General features: G+C 43.5%; 1 protein-coding gene and 1 long non-coding RNA gene across 2 annotated transcripts in view; one reads left to right on the plus strand and one right to left on the minus strand.

Annotated features, from left to right (window-relative positions):
* The window catches only part of LOC123508110 (microtubule-associated protein futsch-like), a 243,258-nt gene that overhangs the window by 29,742 nt on the left and 199,653 nt on the right, over positions 1–13,863 (minus strand). Inside the window, exon 14 of the mRNA XM_045261592.1 lies at positions 12,690–13,185. Within this exon, the coding sequence (XP_045117527.1) occupies positions 12,690–13,185 (496 nt within the window). The remainder of the gene's footprint in view (positions 1–12,689; positions 13,186–13,863) is intronic.
* Positions 5,315–6,701, plus strand: LOC123508114. The gene is made up of 3 exons (XR_006675863.1): positions 5,315–5,736; positions 5,978–6,279; positions 6,444–6,701. It is a non-coding gene; the product is annotated as an uncharacterized LOC123508114 (long non-coding RNA).

The following is a 13,863-nucleotide window of genomic DNA, read 5'->3' on the forward strand; positions in this document are numbered from 1 at the left end:
TTTAAGTGTGTTAGGATAATTCATGGCTCTGTGTGTGTGTGTGTGTGTGTGTGTGTGTGTGTGTGTGTGTGTGTGTGTGTGTGTGTGTGTGTGTGTGTGTGTGTGTGTGTGTGTGTGTGTGTGTATCTCAATTCCTGTTCCCATCTTCTCTCTCTCTCTCTCTCTCTCTCTCTCTCTCTCTGTAGGTGGGTGGGTGGGTGGAGTGTTTCATGTACTGTATTCCTTCACGTCCAGATTCAAAACAAGTTGGTTACAGAATTCCTTGAGGCAGAACGGATACAAATAAACGAACGTCTACACTCTCGGCTGCAATTTGACGAGTGAGTCACGGTTTTATTTCAGGACTGGCGCTGCACAATGGCCTCCCAAGCACACAAAGGAACGAAAAACACACAAAAAAAGAGAGAAACAAACAAAAAAAGGCTGAGTTATTTTCTGAAGACCACAAACCCCCCCCTCTTTCTTTCTTCTCCACTCATCTAATTCCTCCTGCTTCTTCTCCTCTAATTATTCCTCCTCCTCTTGTTCCTCTTCTTTTTCCTCTTCCTTGTGGCGAGATGCGAACATGATATTCAACTTCCGTCACGTGTGTTTGGTGGAAGCAGGACCGACACTCAGAAACCCCCACTTGGAGGCGTTAATAAAGCTTTGAGTACAGACAATAAATGAATAAATAGAACAAAAAAAAACAAAATAAATACCGTGAAAATAAACCAATAATAAATAAATAATCAAACATGAATAACCAAACTAATAAAGAAACAATAGTGGAAAGTCACAATTCATTACTTCACTCCCTATAGTTCCAATCACGGCCGCTGGAATCACACAGGGCGACTCACACCAACAGGTACAACAGGTGTCAGTCGGTTACTGGCACTCGGGGGGAGGACGGGGACACGTGCGCAAGGAGAGCGAACAGCAAGCGCAGGTGTGGCTGAAGATGAGAGTCGCCCTTTAATAACGAGGTAATTTTCAAGTGCTAACCTTACTAAGCATTATTGGCCCCTTGAGGGAGGAGGAAGGAGGAGGAGGAGGAGGAGGAGGAGGAGGAGGAGGAGGAGGAGGAGGTAAAAGGACACATGTAAGAGGCGGTGAAGGAGCTCAGGCAGTTGCTTCAGTCTTGTCTCACCGTCTCGCTATCTCTCCCTCACATTGTCCATGATCAGAGAGAGAGAGAGAGAGAGAGAGAGAGAGAGAGAGAGAGAGAGAGAGAGAGAGAGAGAGAGAGAGAGAGAGATAGCTGGACATCATGAAGGAGGCCAAGGAGGGACGAGAAGGGAGGAGGAAGGACCCGGAAGATTGCAAAAGGGATGAGGGAAAAATTGACGACGAAATATAAAAGGAAAGAGGTGAAGATGGCAAATAAAGGCAATATAAATGAGGAGGGACTAAGAGAGACGAAGCGACGAAGGACTGCATCGAAAAAAAAGAAAGAAACAAGACCAAAAAACTCAGATATATGAGAAAAAAGAGAGAAAAAGACGAAAAAAAAGGACGAACTTAGAATAGAAAAATACGAGGTAAAAAATATTGAAGAAAAACACCCAAGAGGAACAAGAAGAGGAGGAGGAGGAGGAGGAGGAGGAGGAGGAGGAGGAGGAGGAGGAGGAGGAAGAAAGAGGAGGTGGCACAAAGAGGAGGCACAGCAGAAGACAAGACAAGGCGTACATTGCCAGTAATCTTGTATACTTTCTGAGGGTGGAATTTCACGCCGCTCGCCTCAGCTGTTCCCGCCGTGGCGAGGAACACACGAATCTGCCTCATTCCCCCCATGACGTAACGAGGCGAGGACTTGCGCAGTGGTAACCGAGTCTTAAAAATTGCTCCCCTTGTGCAGTGACTCAGAGGGGAAGGGGTGTGCCGGGAAGGGGAAAGGGGGAGTGGTGGGAGGGTAAGGGGAGCGGCAGTCACCCCTCACGAGCGCTGTTTTTGGTGCCATCTACCCCTCAAGTTAGCAACCTTCACAGCCTCTCCTTCTCCTCTTAGTGCTCTTAAAGTTGCTCCTCCTCTTGTATCCTGCGCCTACCACCCTAACCCCTTCAACTTTCCCTGATGATTTAACCCTTAACTTTTTCTCCTCCTCCTCTTCTTCTTCCTCCTCCTCCTCCTCCACCTGGTCCGACTCCTCTTCCTTCCTCATTTTAAAGAAAGTGAGAAGTAATGACGGAATAAGAGCAAGATCACCACTCGTCTTCACTCACGTCTCCTCTTCCTCTTCCTCTCCCTAACAGACGGACTGATGGGTAGTGACAAGAACTGGGAATGTGATTACAAGGACGAGGAAGGTTCTGAAGATGAGTTAAGCAGTGGGAGGCAGGAAGAGACGACGAACGCAGGAGTAAAAAATGTCTGTGGATACGAGTGTTGTAGTAGTTGGGGATAATAAATGTTGTGGAGTTTTATAAGAGCAATAGTTGGAGATAAAAAATATTGTAGAGTTTTATAAGAACATTGTCAAAGAACGAAGTAAAGATGCACACTTAGCAAGAACAGACAGGTAGATATGAAAACAGTACTAGGAAGGCAGTGAAAATGGAGGCGTGCTTTGGGGTCCGAGAGGTCTCCAAGCGCACGGGTTCGAATCCTGTCCATGGTCCGAGTGTAGGTTGGGCTTCCTCAACTCGGGGCAACGGTTTCCTAGCGGGTGGGCTTTGAGATACGAGGTGCCCCAAAAGGTATCCCCCTTTAGCTCATAAATTCCCGTGAAAAGCCCACATGGTATAAAAAAAAAAGGTTGAGAGGAACAGCTAAATTGGTAAAAAAGTAATGTGGGAGGAAATAGGAAGAACAGAAAGGTATGGTAGATAAGTAGATATGAATAGAGTACTAGGAAGGCAGCGAAAATGGAGACGAAGGCTGAGAGAGACAACCAAAGTGGCAAAAAACGTAATGTGGATAAAGAAAAGAGGCAACAGGAAGGAACACCAGGAAAAAATAACAGAAACTAAAATACTGTTATAAAAAAAACTTAGAATATAGACTGATGTTAAGAGAGCCAACCCGCTCAGTGACGAAAAAGGTTAAGATGACTAAAAAGAAGCTAAGCAAAGGTACGAGAGAAAAAAAAAAAAAAAATTGTGGGAGCTAGTAATAAGAAAAAGTTCTCGGAAAATATAGTGATGAAGCAAAGCCTTTACGTGATGACACAGACGTGAAGAAAGACAATCAAATGACATCAAGGTAATGGCGACGAACAAAACAAGAAGTAACACGAAGGAAGGTAAAAAAAAAAAAAAATAAATAAAATAAAAACTAGAATAAATAAAATAGATAATAAATAAATAACTAATCCCGAGCTATGGAAACATGCACTGTACACGCGAAAGAAGAATGAATTAGCGAGGGTTAAAAGAGACGACTAAACTGACGACACAAGGTAAGGAAGACCACTAAAATAGAGACACATGAAGATAAATCAGCGAAAAAGAAAAGGGAACTCATGTGGCGGCGGCAGGGACTCGGCGACAAGGAGGAGAAGGAGGAGGAGGAGGAGGAGGAGGAGAGACGTTTCAACACTCACTTTTGTGCTCCCTTCATTAACATGGCAACAAAAGAACACCATGGAAGCAGCCATTGTGCCCACCCAAGCCCGATAACATTATATGCTAAGCCGCAGCTCCTTCTCCTCCTTCTCCTCCTCCTCCAGGCAGACGCACGCAAAAACACCGCCGTCACTCTGTCCTGTCAGCGTGGCGGCGACAAGTACGACAAACAGGTGAGTGACGCAAGTGTCTGTCCGTGTGTCCGTGTCCTCTAAGTGTTGGCTATTCAAGCTAAGCGGGATAACAATGTTAGGGTGTGTGTGTGTGTGTGTGTGTGTGTGTGTGTGTGTGTGTGTGTGTGTGTGTGTGTGTGTGTGTGTGTGTGTGTGTGTGTGTGTGTGTGTGTGTGTGTGTGTGTGTGTGTGTGTGTGTGTGTGTGTGTGTGTGTGTGTGTGTGTGTGTGTGAGTGATTGTCTGTCTGTCTGAAGATGAACGTTCTCTCTCTCTCTCTCTCTCTCTCTCTCTCTCTCTCTCTCTCTCTCTCTCTCTCTCTCCCAGGCCGCCCTAAGCCCAATTAACCATAATTGGACCATGATGACCTCTCAAACTAAATGCTTGATAATTACCTACTTGAATAACAAGTATACGATGCACACACACACACACACACACACACACACACACACACACACACACACACACACACACACACACCATGATAAGCACACGCAACACTAACCTTGTCATGAGGAAAGAAGAAAAGAAAAAGGTAAAGAAAGAAAATAAAAAGGGCAGATGGAAAACACGAGTGAAGATTACCACAACGTAACCTGCGAGGGACACAAGGACACAATGAGTATCAGCGAGCACATCACCAGGTATCACGAGGGAACATCACAGGCTTTGTTTTGAAAGAGACACTCGCATCACATCACCTCACCTCGCCTCGCCTCGCCTCGCCTGCGTCACGCCAATGCAAGGAAACAGTCTCGTGAAAAGATAATGGGCAACTAAAATAAATAATACAATAGAGGTTAAATAAAGAAAAGGAAAAATTAAAATGGTCCCTTGAAAAGATGAAGGGAAGACTCGTGAATAGAAGATAATGCACAAGTGAAATAAATATGAGAGAAGTAAAGGAAGAGAAGGTAAAAATAGTCCCTTGAAATATAAAATGAAGGGAAAACTCGGGAATAGAAGAAAATGCCCAAGTGAAATAAATAAGATGGAAGTGAATGAAGAAAAGGAAAATTGAAATACAAATATGATAGAAGTAAATAAAGAAAAGGTAAATTTGACATAGTTCCTTTGAATATAGACGAAGGGAAGACTCTAACAAATAATGATGACTAACAAAATAATAACGTCCCTTGGAAACAAAAAAAGGTGCAAGCAATACTCATAAGGAAATTACAAGAACGATAACAAAGAATAAACGTTTTAAGGAAAATTTTTAAGGGAGAAATGTAAAAAAAATGAACAGAAAACGAAATAACACACGAACAACAACAAAATCTACACTGAACTACAAATAAATAAATAAACAAAATAAAGTAGGTAAATGAACGAATAAAAAATATGAAACAAAAAAAATATATAAGAACAACAACAACAACAGCAACAAAACTCCTGACGATGAACTGCAACACTAAAACAAAAATATTATTAAAAAAAAAACACAGAAAACAGCAAATAAAAAAAAATCTAAAAATCTCTTGGGAAAAAAAAAATAAGAACAAGAAAAAAACACAGGCACACAAAAACAGCTTAAAACAAACAACACCAATTTTAAAAAGCAACAAACACAATTGGACAAAACGAGAGAGAGAGAGAGAGAGAGAGAGAGAGAGAGAGAGAGAGAGAGAGAGAGAGAGAGAATACACATACCCAACTCGTAACACAAATGATCCCTCACAACCTGCTTCCTTGACGTGATAATGGCGGGGCGGGACTCAGGTCTTTGTCATGTCTTCAGGGCGTTGCAAAGCGTCCCTCCCTACCACCCTCTGTGTCTCATTGCCGCCCCTGCCCCGCCCCTGTCCTGCCCCTGCCTCGCCCTCGCCTGCAGCACCCGCCACTCCTCCTCCTCCTCTTCCCTGCCTCAGCCGTCTCATTCCCTGTAGCGTTCCGTTTCGATCGTGTCATATAAAGGAGATGCGCTGTCCTACACCTCACCTGCCACACCTGACACACCTGACACACCTGCCGAGTAACGAGTCATGGCTGTCCAGGTGTTTTGTTCTGTGAGGAGGTGCGGTGTTTATATTCAACGATTTTCATGTTTTGCTGTTTCGTTTTCTTTTCTTATTGACATTCATGGCACTGTTACATGGTGAAATAATGTTAGTGTATTCTTTTCGTCTTTTCCACTTAAACAACTGAAGTGCGAAATAGCTAAAAATTGCAAAAGAATGCGGAGAAAATAGTCCGGCATTGGAAAGGTAAATCCGTACGTTGCTCTACACCCCAATGAACTTTGTGTTGCATTACAGTGTTGGCTGGTGGAGGCCAGTGCACTGCAGGGTACCCGGCCCGGTGAAACAATTTACTCCTAATTCAATTATTCCCAACAAGGAAGCAAGGAACAGCTGGCCGCGCTGCACGCACAGGTGGTGAGCGATGGGTGGTGTACCGGGAGCCAGACCTGCTGACGAGGGTACGGACGGCACGCTGCGGGGAGGAGCTGCCTGTGTTTCGCTGGCTGGCTGTGGGGCCCGACACACGGCAGCCCCGCACCAGGGTTCACACTTACGAGGTTCAGGGTGTCATGATTATATATTCATGATGGTTGGAGGTAATAAACTGGGCAAAAAAAACTAATGCAAGTCATTAAATACAATGTTTCTGGTAAAGACTGTGTAACATGATCAGAAAATGTTGTAGTCACGAGGAGCTGAGGACTTCTTGATCACTCCCTGTCTCTAATTTTGACTGACTGATTGACTGATTTCTTCACAGCTTCCCTGTCATTGTGAACAGCGGTGCCCCTTACCATGTTCACAAGCGTGTGGAGGCTTGGCGGTGACGGGGCCGGAGCAGCCTCACCACAGCCTGGCGGCGCTGTGGGGTGAGGCTCCCTCATAAGGAAGCGAAGTAATGACAGTGGTGTGTTCTGGAGTGGCGGGCGTCTCCGTAGTAACACGATATAAATGTCACGACTTTCAGTTCGTGTCTCACTGTTGAGGCGAGGCAGAGGGATTGTGAAGCAATAATAAATGTCCAATCATAAGTTTCCCTCCTGACGACACACTGCTGAAGGCGCGTGTGTCTGTGACGCCTCGCGCGGGTTAAAGTTTTGCCTTTAAGAGTTCAGTGCTCTCCCGCTCATGCTCCAGTCCGGTACTGACGGATCGCGCCTTTGGGCCTGTGCCACACCTGGCCACGGAGCCTCTCGCCCCGCTGCGGGCCGGCCGCGGGTCGAGGATCCCGTGGGAGGCACCGCGGCGGCCGCGGCACTGACACCAGCTGGACGAGGGCGGTCACCTTAAGTGTGAGGCTCGCCTGTGTAATTAGTGCTAAGGTTGATGAGAGCACAGAACAGTGGTGCCCAGACTGACTAATAACCTGACAGGATAATCCGGCAACTCTGTACACATGTGCGATAACAGGTGTGTTACGAAACACTTGTGATTCATTTCTCTCAGTGTAGACAGCTGACACCAAAGGAGGGACTCGAACCAAGCAGCTATTCAAAGTATCCACGAAATCTTATTTGTATCCGCGTGACTCATCGACGCTACCTTCTAAAGAAAAGAAATGAAGAAGAAAAACCTTAAAAGTGGAGTGAAGTATGAAACATGAGCGGGAGTAAGGAACGTCACCCTTCCAAACACACATCCTAGTTCCTCTTTCCCAGCCAGGCCATGCGTCAGGCTGTGGCGGGCGAGGGGTGGCGGGGAGGACGCTGCATGGTGACGTGTCAAAGGGCGGGGGATGAGAGACGGGAAGCAGCGGGGAGCGGGGAGGTGGGAAATGTAGGAGAGAGAGAGAGAGAGAGAGAGAGAGAGAGAGAGAGAGAGAGAGAGAGAGCGAGAGAGAGAGAGAGAGAGAGAGAGAGAGAGAGAGAGCTCTGGCCAGGATACGGATGTGGCTGGATGGCTTTGGGTGACAGCCCTGACACAGCAACACACACTATCTCCCTCATTAACCAAACGGGGGGGTGGGATTCCGCGCCTCACACTCCTTCACTCCTGGACCTCCTGGTATAAACTGACACACGCACCAAGAATCTTTGCGGGAACGGTTCTGTCCGCATCGCTTCCAGGTGCATCGAGTCAGACCCGGCACACCTGGGTAGTTTAAAAGAGGAGCTAATTACATGCAGGCTAACTTAAAAAAGACCGGCACGAGAGAGAGAGAGAGAGAGAGAGAGAGAGAGAGAGAGAGAGAGAGAGAGAGAGAGAGAGAGAGAGAGAGAGAGAGCAGCGTGGGAGGTAAAAATTAAAGCACAAAATCATTACGTCTCATTACGAAGCCAATTTCCAGGAGAGAGAGAGAGAGAGAGAGAGAGAGAGAGAGAGAGAGAGAGAGAGAGAAACTTGCACCCATAAAATCCAAGCCAAGTTCCCCAAAGTAGTAATGTTTAATTCTACACAATATTCCAGTCTGGAAAAAAAGAAAGAAAAAGAAAGAAAGAAAGAAAGAAAGAAGCAGTATATTCGTCTAATCCCGCTCTGAGTTTTTGGTCATTGTGGAGTTTCTTTTTATTTTGATGTAAAGTAAAATTGAGACATCTTGGAATATAAAGTTGGGCTCTCTCTCTCTCTCTCTCTCTCTCTCTCTCTCTCTCTCTCTCTCTCTCTCTCTGATTTTTTTTTTTTTTGAGCAGTATTTAAATGGAATTTTTAATGTTTTTTCGTTTTTCTTTTTACTATTTTTTAAAGTCTTTATTGTAAGTAAAGTATCTACCAATACACTTACCTGTTTACCTATCAAAATATGTCTATATATCCATTTAACTAGTTACCGTATTTATGTATATTTGATATGCTACTACTACTACTACTACTACTACTACTACTACTACTACTACTACTACTCATGCCACAACTACTACTACTACCACTTCTGCTACCACTACTACTACTACTACTACTACTACTACTACTACTATCACTACAACTACTATTACTACTACTACTACTGGTACTAACCAAACTACCATTATTACTAACCTAACCACTACTACCACCGCTGCAAGGTTATGTTCCCTGGGAGGGAGGGAGGGAGTGAGGGAGGGAGGGAGGGAGGAAGGGAGTGAGTGAGTGAGGGGGGGATGAACACTGAATGATTTCTCTGTGGCTCATTTCACAAGATAATTTTTACTTTAGTCGTGCTGACTGACAGTTTCCGCCCTTCGATTCTATGCCTCCCCGCCCTGGCCTGCTCGCCGCAAAGGAAATGAGGTTATAATGATGATGGATTATATTTCACTGTGTTTAGGGATGAATATTGATGCTTCCAACCTTGGCCTGTATTTTGAGAGGCTTTATTCCCTCATACGGACTGACTGTCAAAGGTTTCATGAATATATTTAACTGCTGATGGTGGAGATTCATCGGACACTCTTGGAAATTTGGTGTCATACTTTCATTACTTTCACTACATTCAAAACAGTGTTGGTTGAAGCTACGTGTGTTTTAATTCCTTCAGTACTGGGACGCATTTTTACCATGAGATTTGTGTACCATTCGACCATTTTATTCACATTACGAAAGGTCTATGGAGGTCAGAAGATTAATAACCATAGTCTTCACTATTTTAATCTCCCACATAAGTTTCTGAAGGTGTATAAAATCACCAAATAGTAACCAGAATGTATATGGAAAAGCGTCATGGTACTGAAATGGTTAAGGATGTTCTATAGACAGATTAACAAGATTTTTTACACTAAGAACAGGATAAACACTCTTCGGCAAGATCTTAACGGGGTTCAAAATACATAAATTAACGAGACTTTTACTATCAATAAGGAGAAACGCTCTTAAGAATTTGGCTTATCATCTCCCACTGCACCTCCGCTATACTGAAAAGGCTAAAGTGACAAGTTTTTACGGGTGTTCGAGACAGATTAACTCGACTTTTTACATAATGAACGGGAGGAACTTTCATCAGCGTGATTTCAAGACAAAGACGGAGAAAGGACCACAGTAAACAGATAGAGAGGCTCTTCTTTATCTCCTTTGAGTTCTCTCTATTGCTTGTATTATGAAACGCTTTGCTCTCTCACCATCACTGCTTTCGAAAGGCTGCAGTTGACGATACTCGAGATTTGTGTACGATTTGACCATTCTATAGACATTTGGAAGAGTTTATGGAGGTATGAAGTTCAATGGCCACAGTCTACAATATTTCCTTCCCCCACATGAGATTCTGAGGTTGTATAAAATCACCAAATAGCAGGGCCGTTTCTAGCTATAGGCGGACAAGGCGATTGCCTAGGGCCCCCAAGCCACCAGGGGGACCCCTGGGTAGCTTGGAAAATTTAGATTTCCTAAGTCACCCAGGGGCTCCGACGAAAAATTGAAATCTAGGCCCCCCCCCAAACATCATCTTGCCTAGGGCCCCCACAAAGCTAGAAACGGCCCTGCCAAATAGCAAACAGAATGAATATGGAAACGCGGCATGGTACTCAACGGGTTAAGAGTATTTTCATGGTTTTCGTGATAAATTAGCAAGATTTATAGTTTATCAAAAGGATAAACTGTCTTGAAAACCCCGCTAGTTGTCTCTGTGGCATTGTAAAATTGATGTTGTGAGTAGGAAAGGCGTTTCTGAATATGGGCATGACTTAGATTTGCGTTTGGCGTTCATGTGAGTCATCTATATTAGTGCAGGTTCTGATGCGTTATTGAGTCACACGCCACCAGTGAAGGTTATATGAATGGCGTTCTCACTCTCTCCCTTTCCCTCTCTCTCTCTCTCTCTCTCTCTCTCTCTCTCTCTCTCTCTCTCCGCCGCCGCCTGCCTCTTTACCTAATGTTTGCCTTCCCTCTCCAGTCACTAGTCAGTGCCGCTGTGAATGTCGCTATGGTGATGAGGAGCCGTGATTATTATTGTTATTCTAAAGTGTTGCTAAGTGTTTCAAGATATTGTAGGTTTTGACACTCGTTACGCTTTATCTATGCGTGATTTTGAAGTTTATGTGTAAAATGGCAGGTTTTGAGAGTCAATTTATTATTATTATTATTATTATTATCATTATTATTATTAGTAGTATTATGGTTATTGTTGCTTTAATGAACGCAAAATGGCATTGAGTTCTATTTGTGGTGTTAAGCAAAATATATATCATTATTATTACTATTATCATTACTGGGGTTTTATATTCACTCCCTCCACAGGTCAAGCTGGCCACACTGCCACAACACACACCTCTCAAGCCTTCACATATGATGGCACAGTTAGCATTTAATATCCACATCATACAAAATCTCTTCATTCTAGCAGTGTGCATGGTGGGAGGGGGTCATGCCTGGGGGAGACTGACTGATAAGGCCACAGCTCTATAGGACCAAGATAACGCCATTATCATTATTAATTCCCCTTATCATGTGGTGAGGCTCCCACAAACACTCCACTCTTCAATTCTTTTCTTTTCCTTTCCTTTTTTTCTGGTGGATAACATTATTTCTTCACTTCTGGGTGGCTGCTTTCCTCTAAAATGGTAGTAGTCTCCGCTCACTGTGGTTTTACATGAATTTTTCTTTAATTTTGAATGCCATGAATGTCACTATTTAAGCAGTCTACACTATTCCCTATTTTTCCTCACAAATAAAAATGTTTTCTTGCTCAGCTACACTCTCCTCAAACGCAAGCCTGCAACATCTTTTTTCTGCAATTGATTTTCCTTTTTTTCTTCTTTTTAACTCTCAATAGCACGTCATTCTTCAAATCACCCATCCCGGTATTCAGTGTCTTCATTTTATTTGACTTTTTTTTTTATTACAGATTTCGCTATTTAGTCTGAAGGGACAGTCATTCCTCAAATGCAAGGCTTAACTGTGCACTATTTCTTGAAGTTTATATCAATAACCATTTCTTTTAAGTATGAACAGCCAGCCACTTCTCAGGCAATCTTCAGTATTGACAGTTTCTATTACTTGTCTTAGTTTTTCCTTCCACTCTTCCATTTGCTTCCTTGAATTTTTATCATTTCATACAACTTTAAGATTCATGATTTTTGTTTCAATGTGAGTGCCTTTTTGCTCCTCAGACCGCTGTAACTAACTGCTGTTCTACGATGAACTAGTTTTCTTTTATTCGTGAATGGTCACTCCATCCTTGAACCATTTTAACTAGCCAGATTTTTGTGATTACTGATCTATCCTCTATCTTTGAAATCACTTCTTGGAGCTTCCTTAAGTTCTTAACTGCACATTCCTGAAACACCAGCACAGCAACTTGTAACACAAAAAAAAATAAGCTTATTTGACAAAGATGAGGCATGAGTCCTAGTTCCAGTCATCATACTGTATAAACACGGCCCTTGAAGTGTCACGTGTCCCTTTATGTCATGCAACCATCAGTGATCACCTTACAGTCACATTACCCAGGATATTCTAGAAATGCAAATCCTAAATATTTGAAAGGTTTCTGAGATGTCATGTCACTTGGTTTCAGAGTCACGTCTTCAGAAAGGAAATAAAAAAATCATGCTAGTGTGAATGGGAGACATCCGGGAGTCTGAAGCGCATTACTGGAATCGCTGGTGTGTGGCTAGTTTCTGTGTCTCTGATTATGGGATATGTGAGAGAAGAAGTGCAAAGTATTCACCACAGTTGCTGAGTTGCTTTGGCTGTGTATGTGAATGTGATGCCACTAAAAGTTTCTTGTTTAAAATTCTGTATGGATTCTGTGAACAAAAAGTGTTTAAGGCTTTCTCTACATATATTTCCATGTTTGTCATAATCTGTTATTATTTTCCTTACAAAAGACAGCTGTGCACATACCAGGATATGCATCAATGACAAAAACATTTAAAAAATATAAACATTTCCCCAATCTTAAAATAATAAAAGAAAAAACAAAAATAATGTACTTGAAATCAAAACAGTGAAAATCAGAATTTAGATAACACGCAAATTCCCTTTTTCTTCACACCTCTACAAAACATAAAATGCTAAACAAAACCAACGAACACCTCTCCTTTAACTCGATCCACACCCAGAGAGAAGAGGAAGCAACGGTCTGGTCACTACTCACCTCTCGTCGTACTTTCTGGCATGGTTGGTCTTCCGCCTCATTATCGCCTCATTCTTGATAATCTTCAGCTCGTTCTCGGACGTGGACGATGAGGAATTGGTGACGGCCGGGGCCTGAGGTGGCACGGAGGCAGTGGCCACCATAGTCCCCATGGTGGTGGTGACTTTGGACGTGGAGGAAAACTCTCGAACGCTGACTGACAGGCTTTCTTCCCTCCCTCGGTCTTCTCGTTCTCTGCTCCTCTCCTTGGAATGGATGGGCTCAATCTGTCTCAGAGCCTCAGCAAGGTCGTCCCTGGACTTGATGGGCTCAACGTGCCTCAGTGCCTCAGCGAGGTCAGCGCGGTGGTGCTCGGTCTTGTAGGGGTCAGCCTTGTGGGGCACATCACCCTTGTACTGGTCATCCTTGTGCCGCACTGGGTCGATGTCTCGGATGGAGTCGGCAATGTCACACTCCGGACCTTGAGCAGCGTTGCCGGTGGTGAGCGTCACGTCGTCTGAAAGAATAAGGTGTGTGAATTGGTGTGTCACATGAAAATGCCTGGTTAAAACATCTTTATACATCATCGACTTCACTGTGATTGTGGTTACATGTTGGATGCTCTCATGTGTATTCTGCCTCAGTTCCTACAAGTTGCTGGGTTAATCGATGGTGGTGTGAGGAGGACCTGGGTAAGCAGAGAGGTATGAAAGTGATGTTGTGTATGAGTACTTTTGCTGTCCTTCTGTAATTTGAGTTGTTGAAGTGCTCGTGTTGCTGGACCAGAATGATACTTTATAAATACATGTTACTGCAGAACTGGTGGTGTTACATGTTAATTATGCATGGCAAGGAGAGGGAGTTACTATTACATGACAATAGAAACTAAATCATCCTGTCTGGAATTTAAAAGGATGTCCTGATAGTAAGCTCTTGATTGTTTCTTTATGGATCTGTGGCTTATAAGTTTAGAAAATTTAGTTTCCTCACTGTTGATTCTCCATTTTGGCCAATGTTGATGTGGAAGAATGTTTTTGATGGCATGTCTACAAAAAGCACCCCTATTATAGCTAAACACACACTGCTCACTCAAATTTGTCATCTTGAAAGGAATAACTAGTTGTCTTGTACATTCCTGTCACTATTGTAACTTCTTGGTACCAGCCACATATATTACAAGAAGGTGTGCACATTT

This window comes from Portunus trituberculatus, chromosome 24 (genome assembly GCF_017591435.1).
Source record: "Portunus trituberculatus isolate SZX2019 chromosome 24, ASM1759143v1, whole genome shotgun sequence".
NCBI lineage: Eukaryota > Metazoa > Arthropoda > Malacostraca > Decapoda > Portunidae > Portunus > Portunus trituberculatus.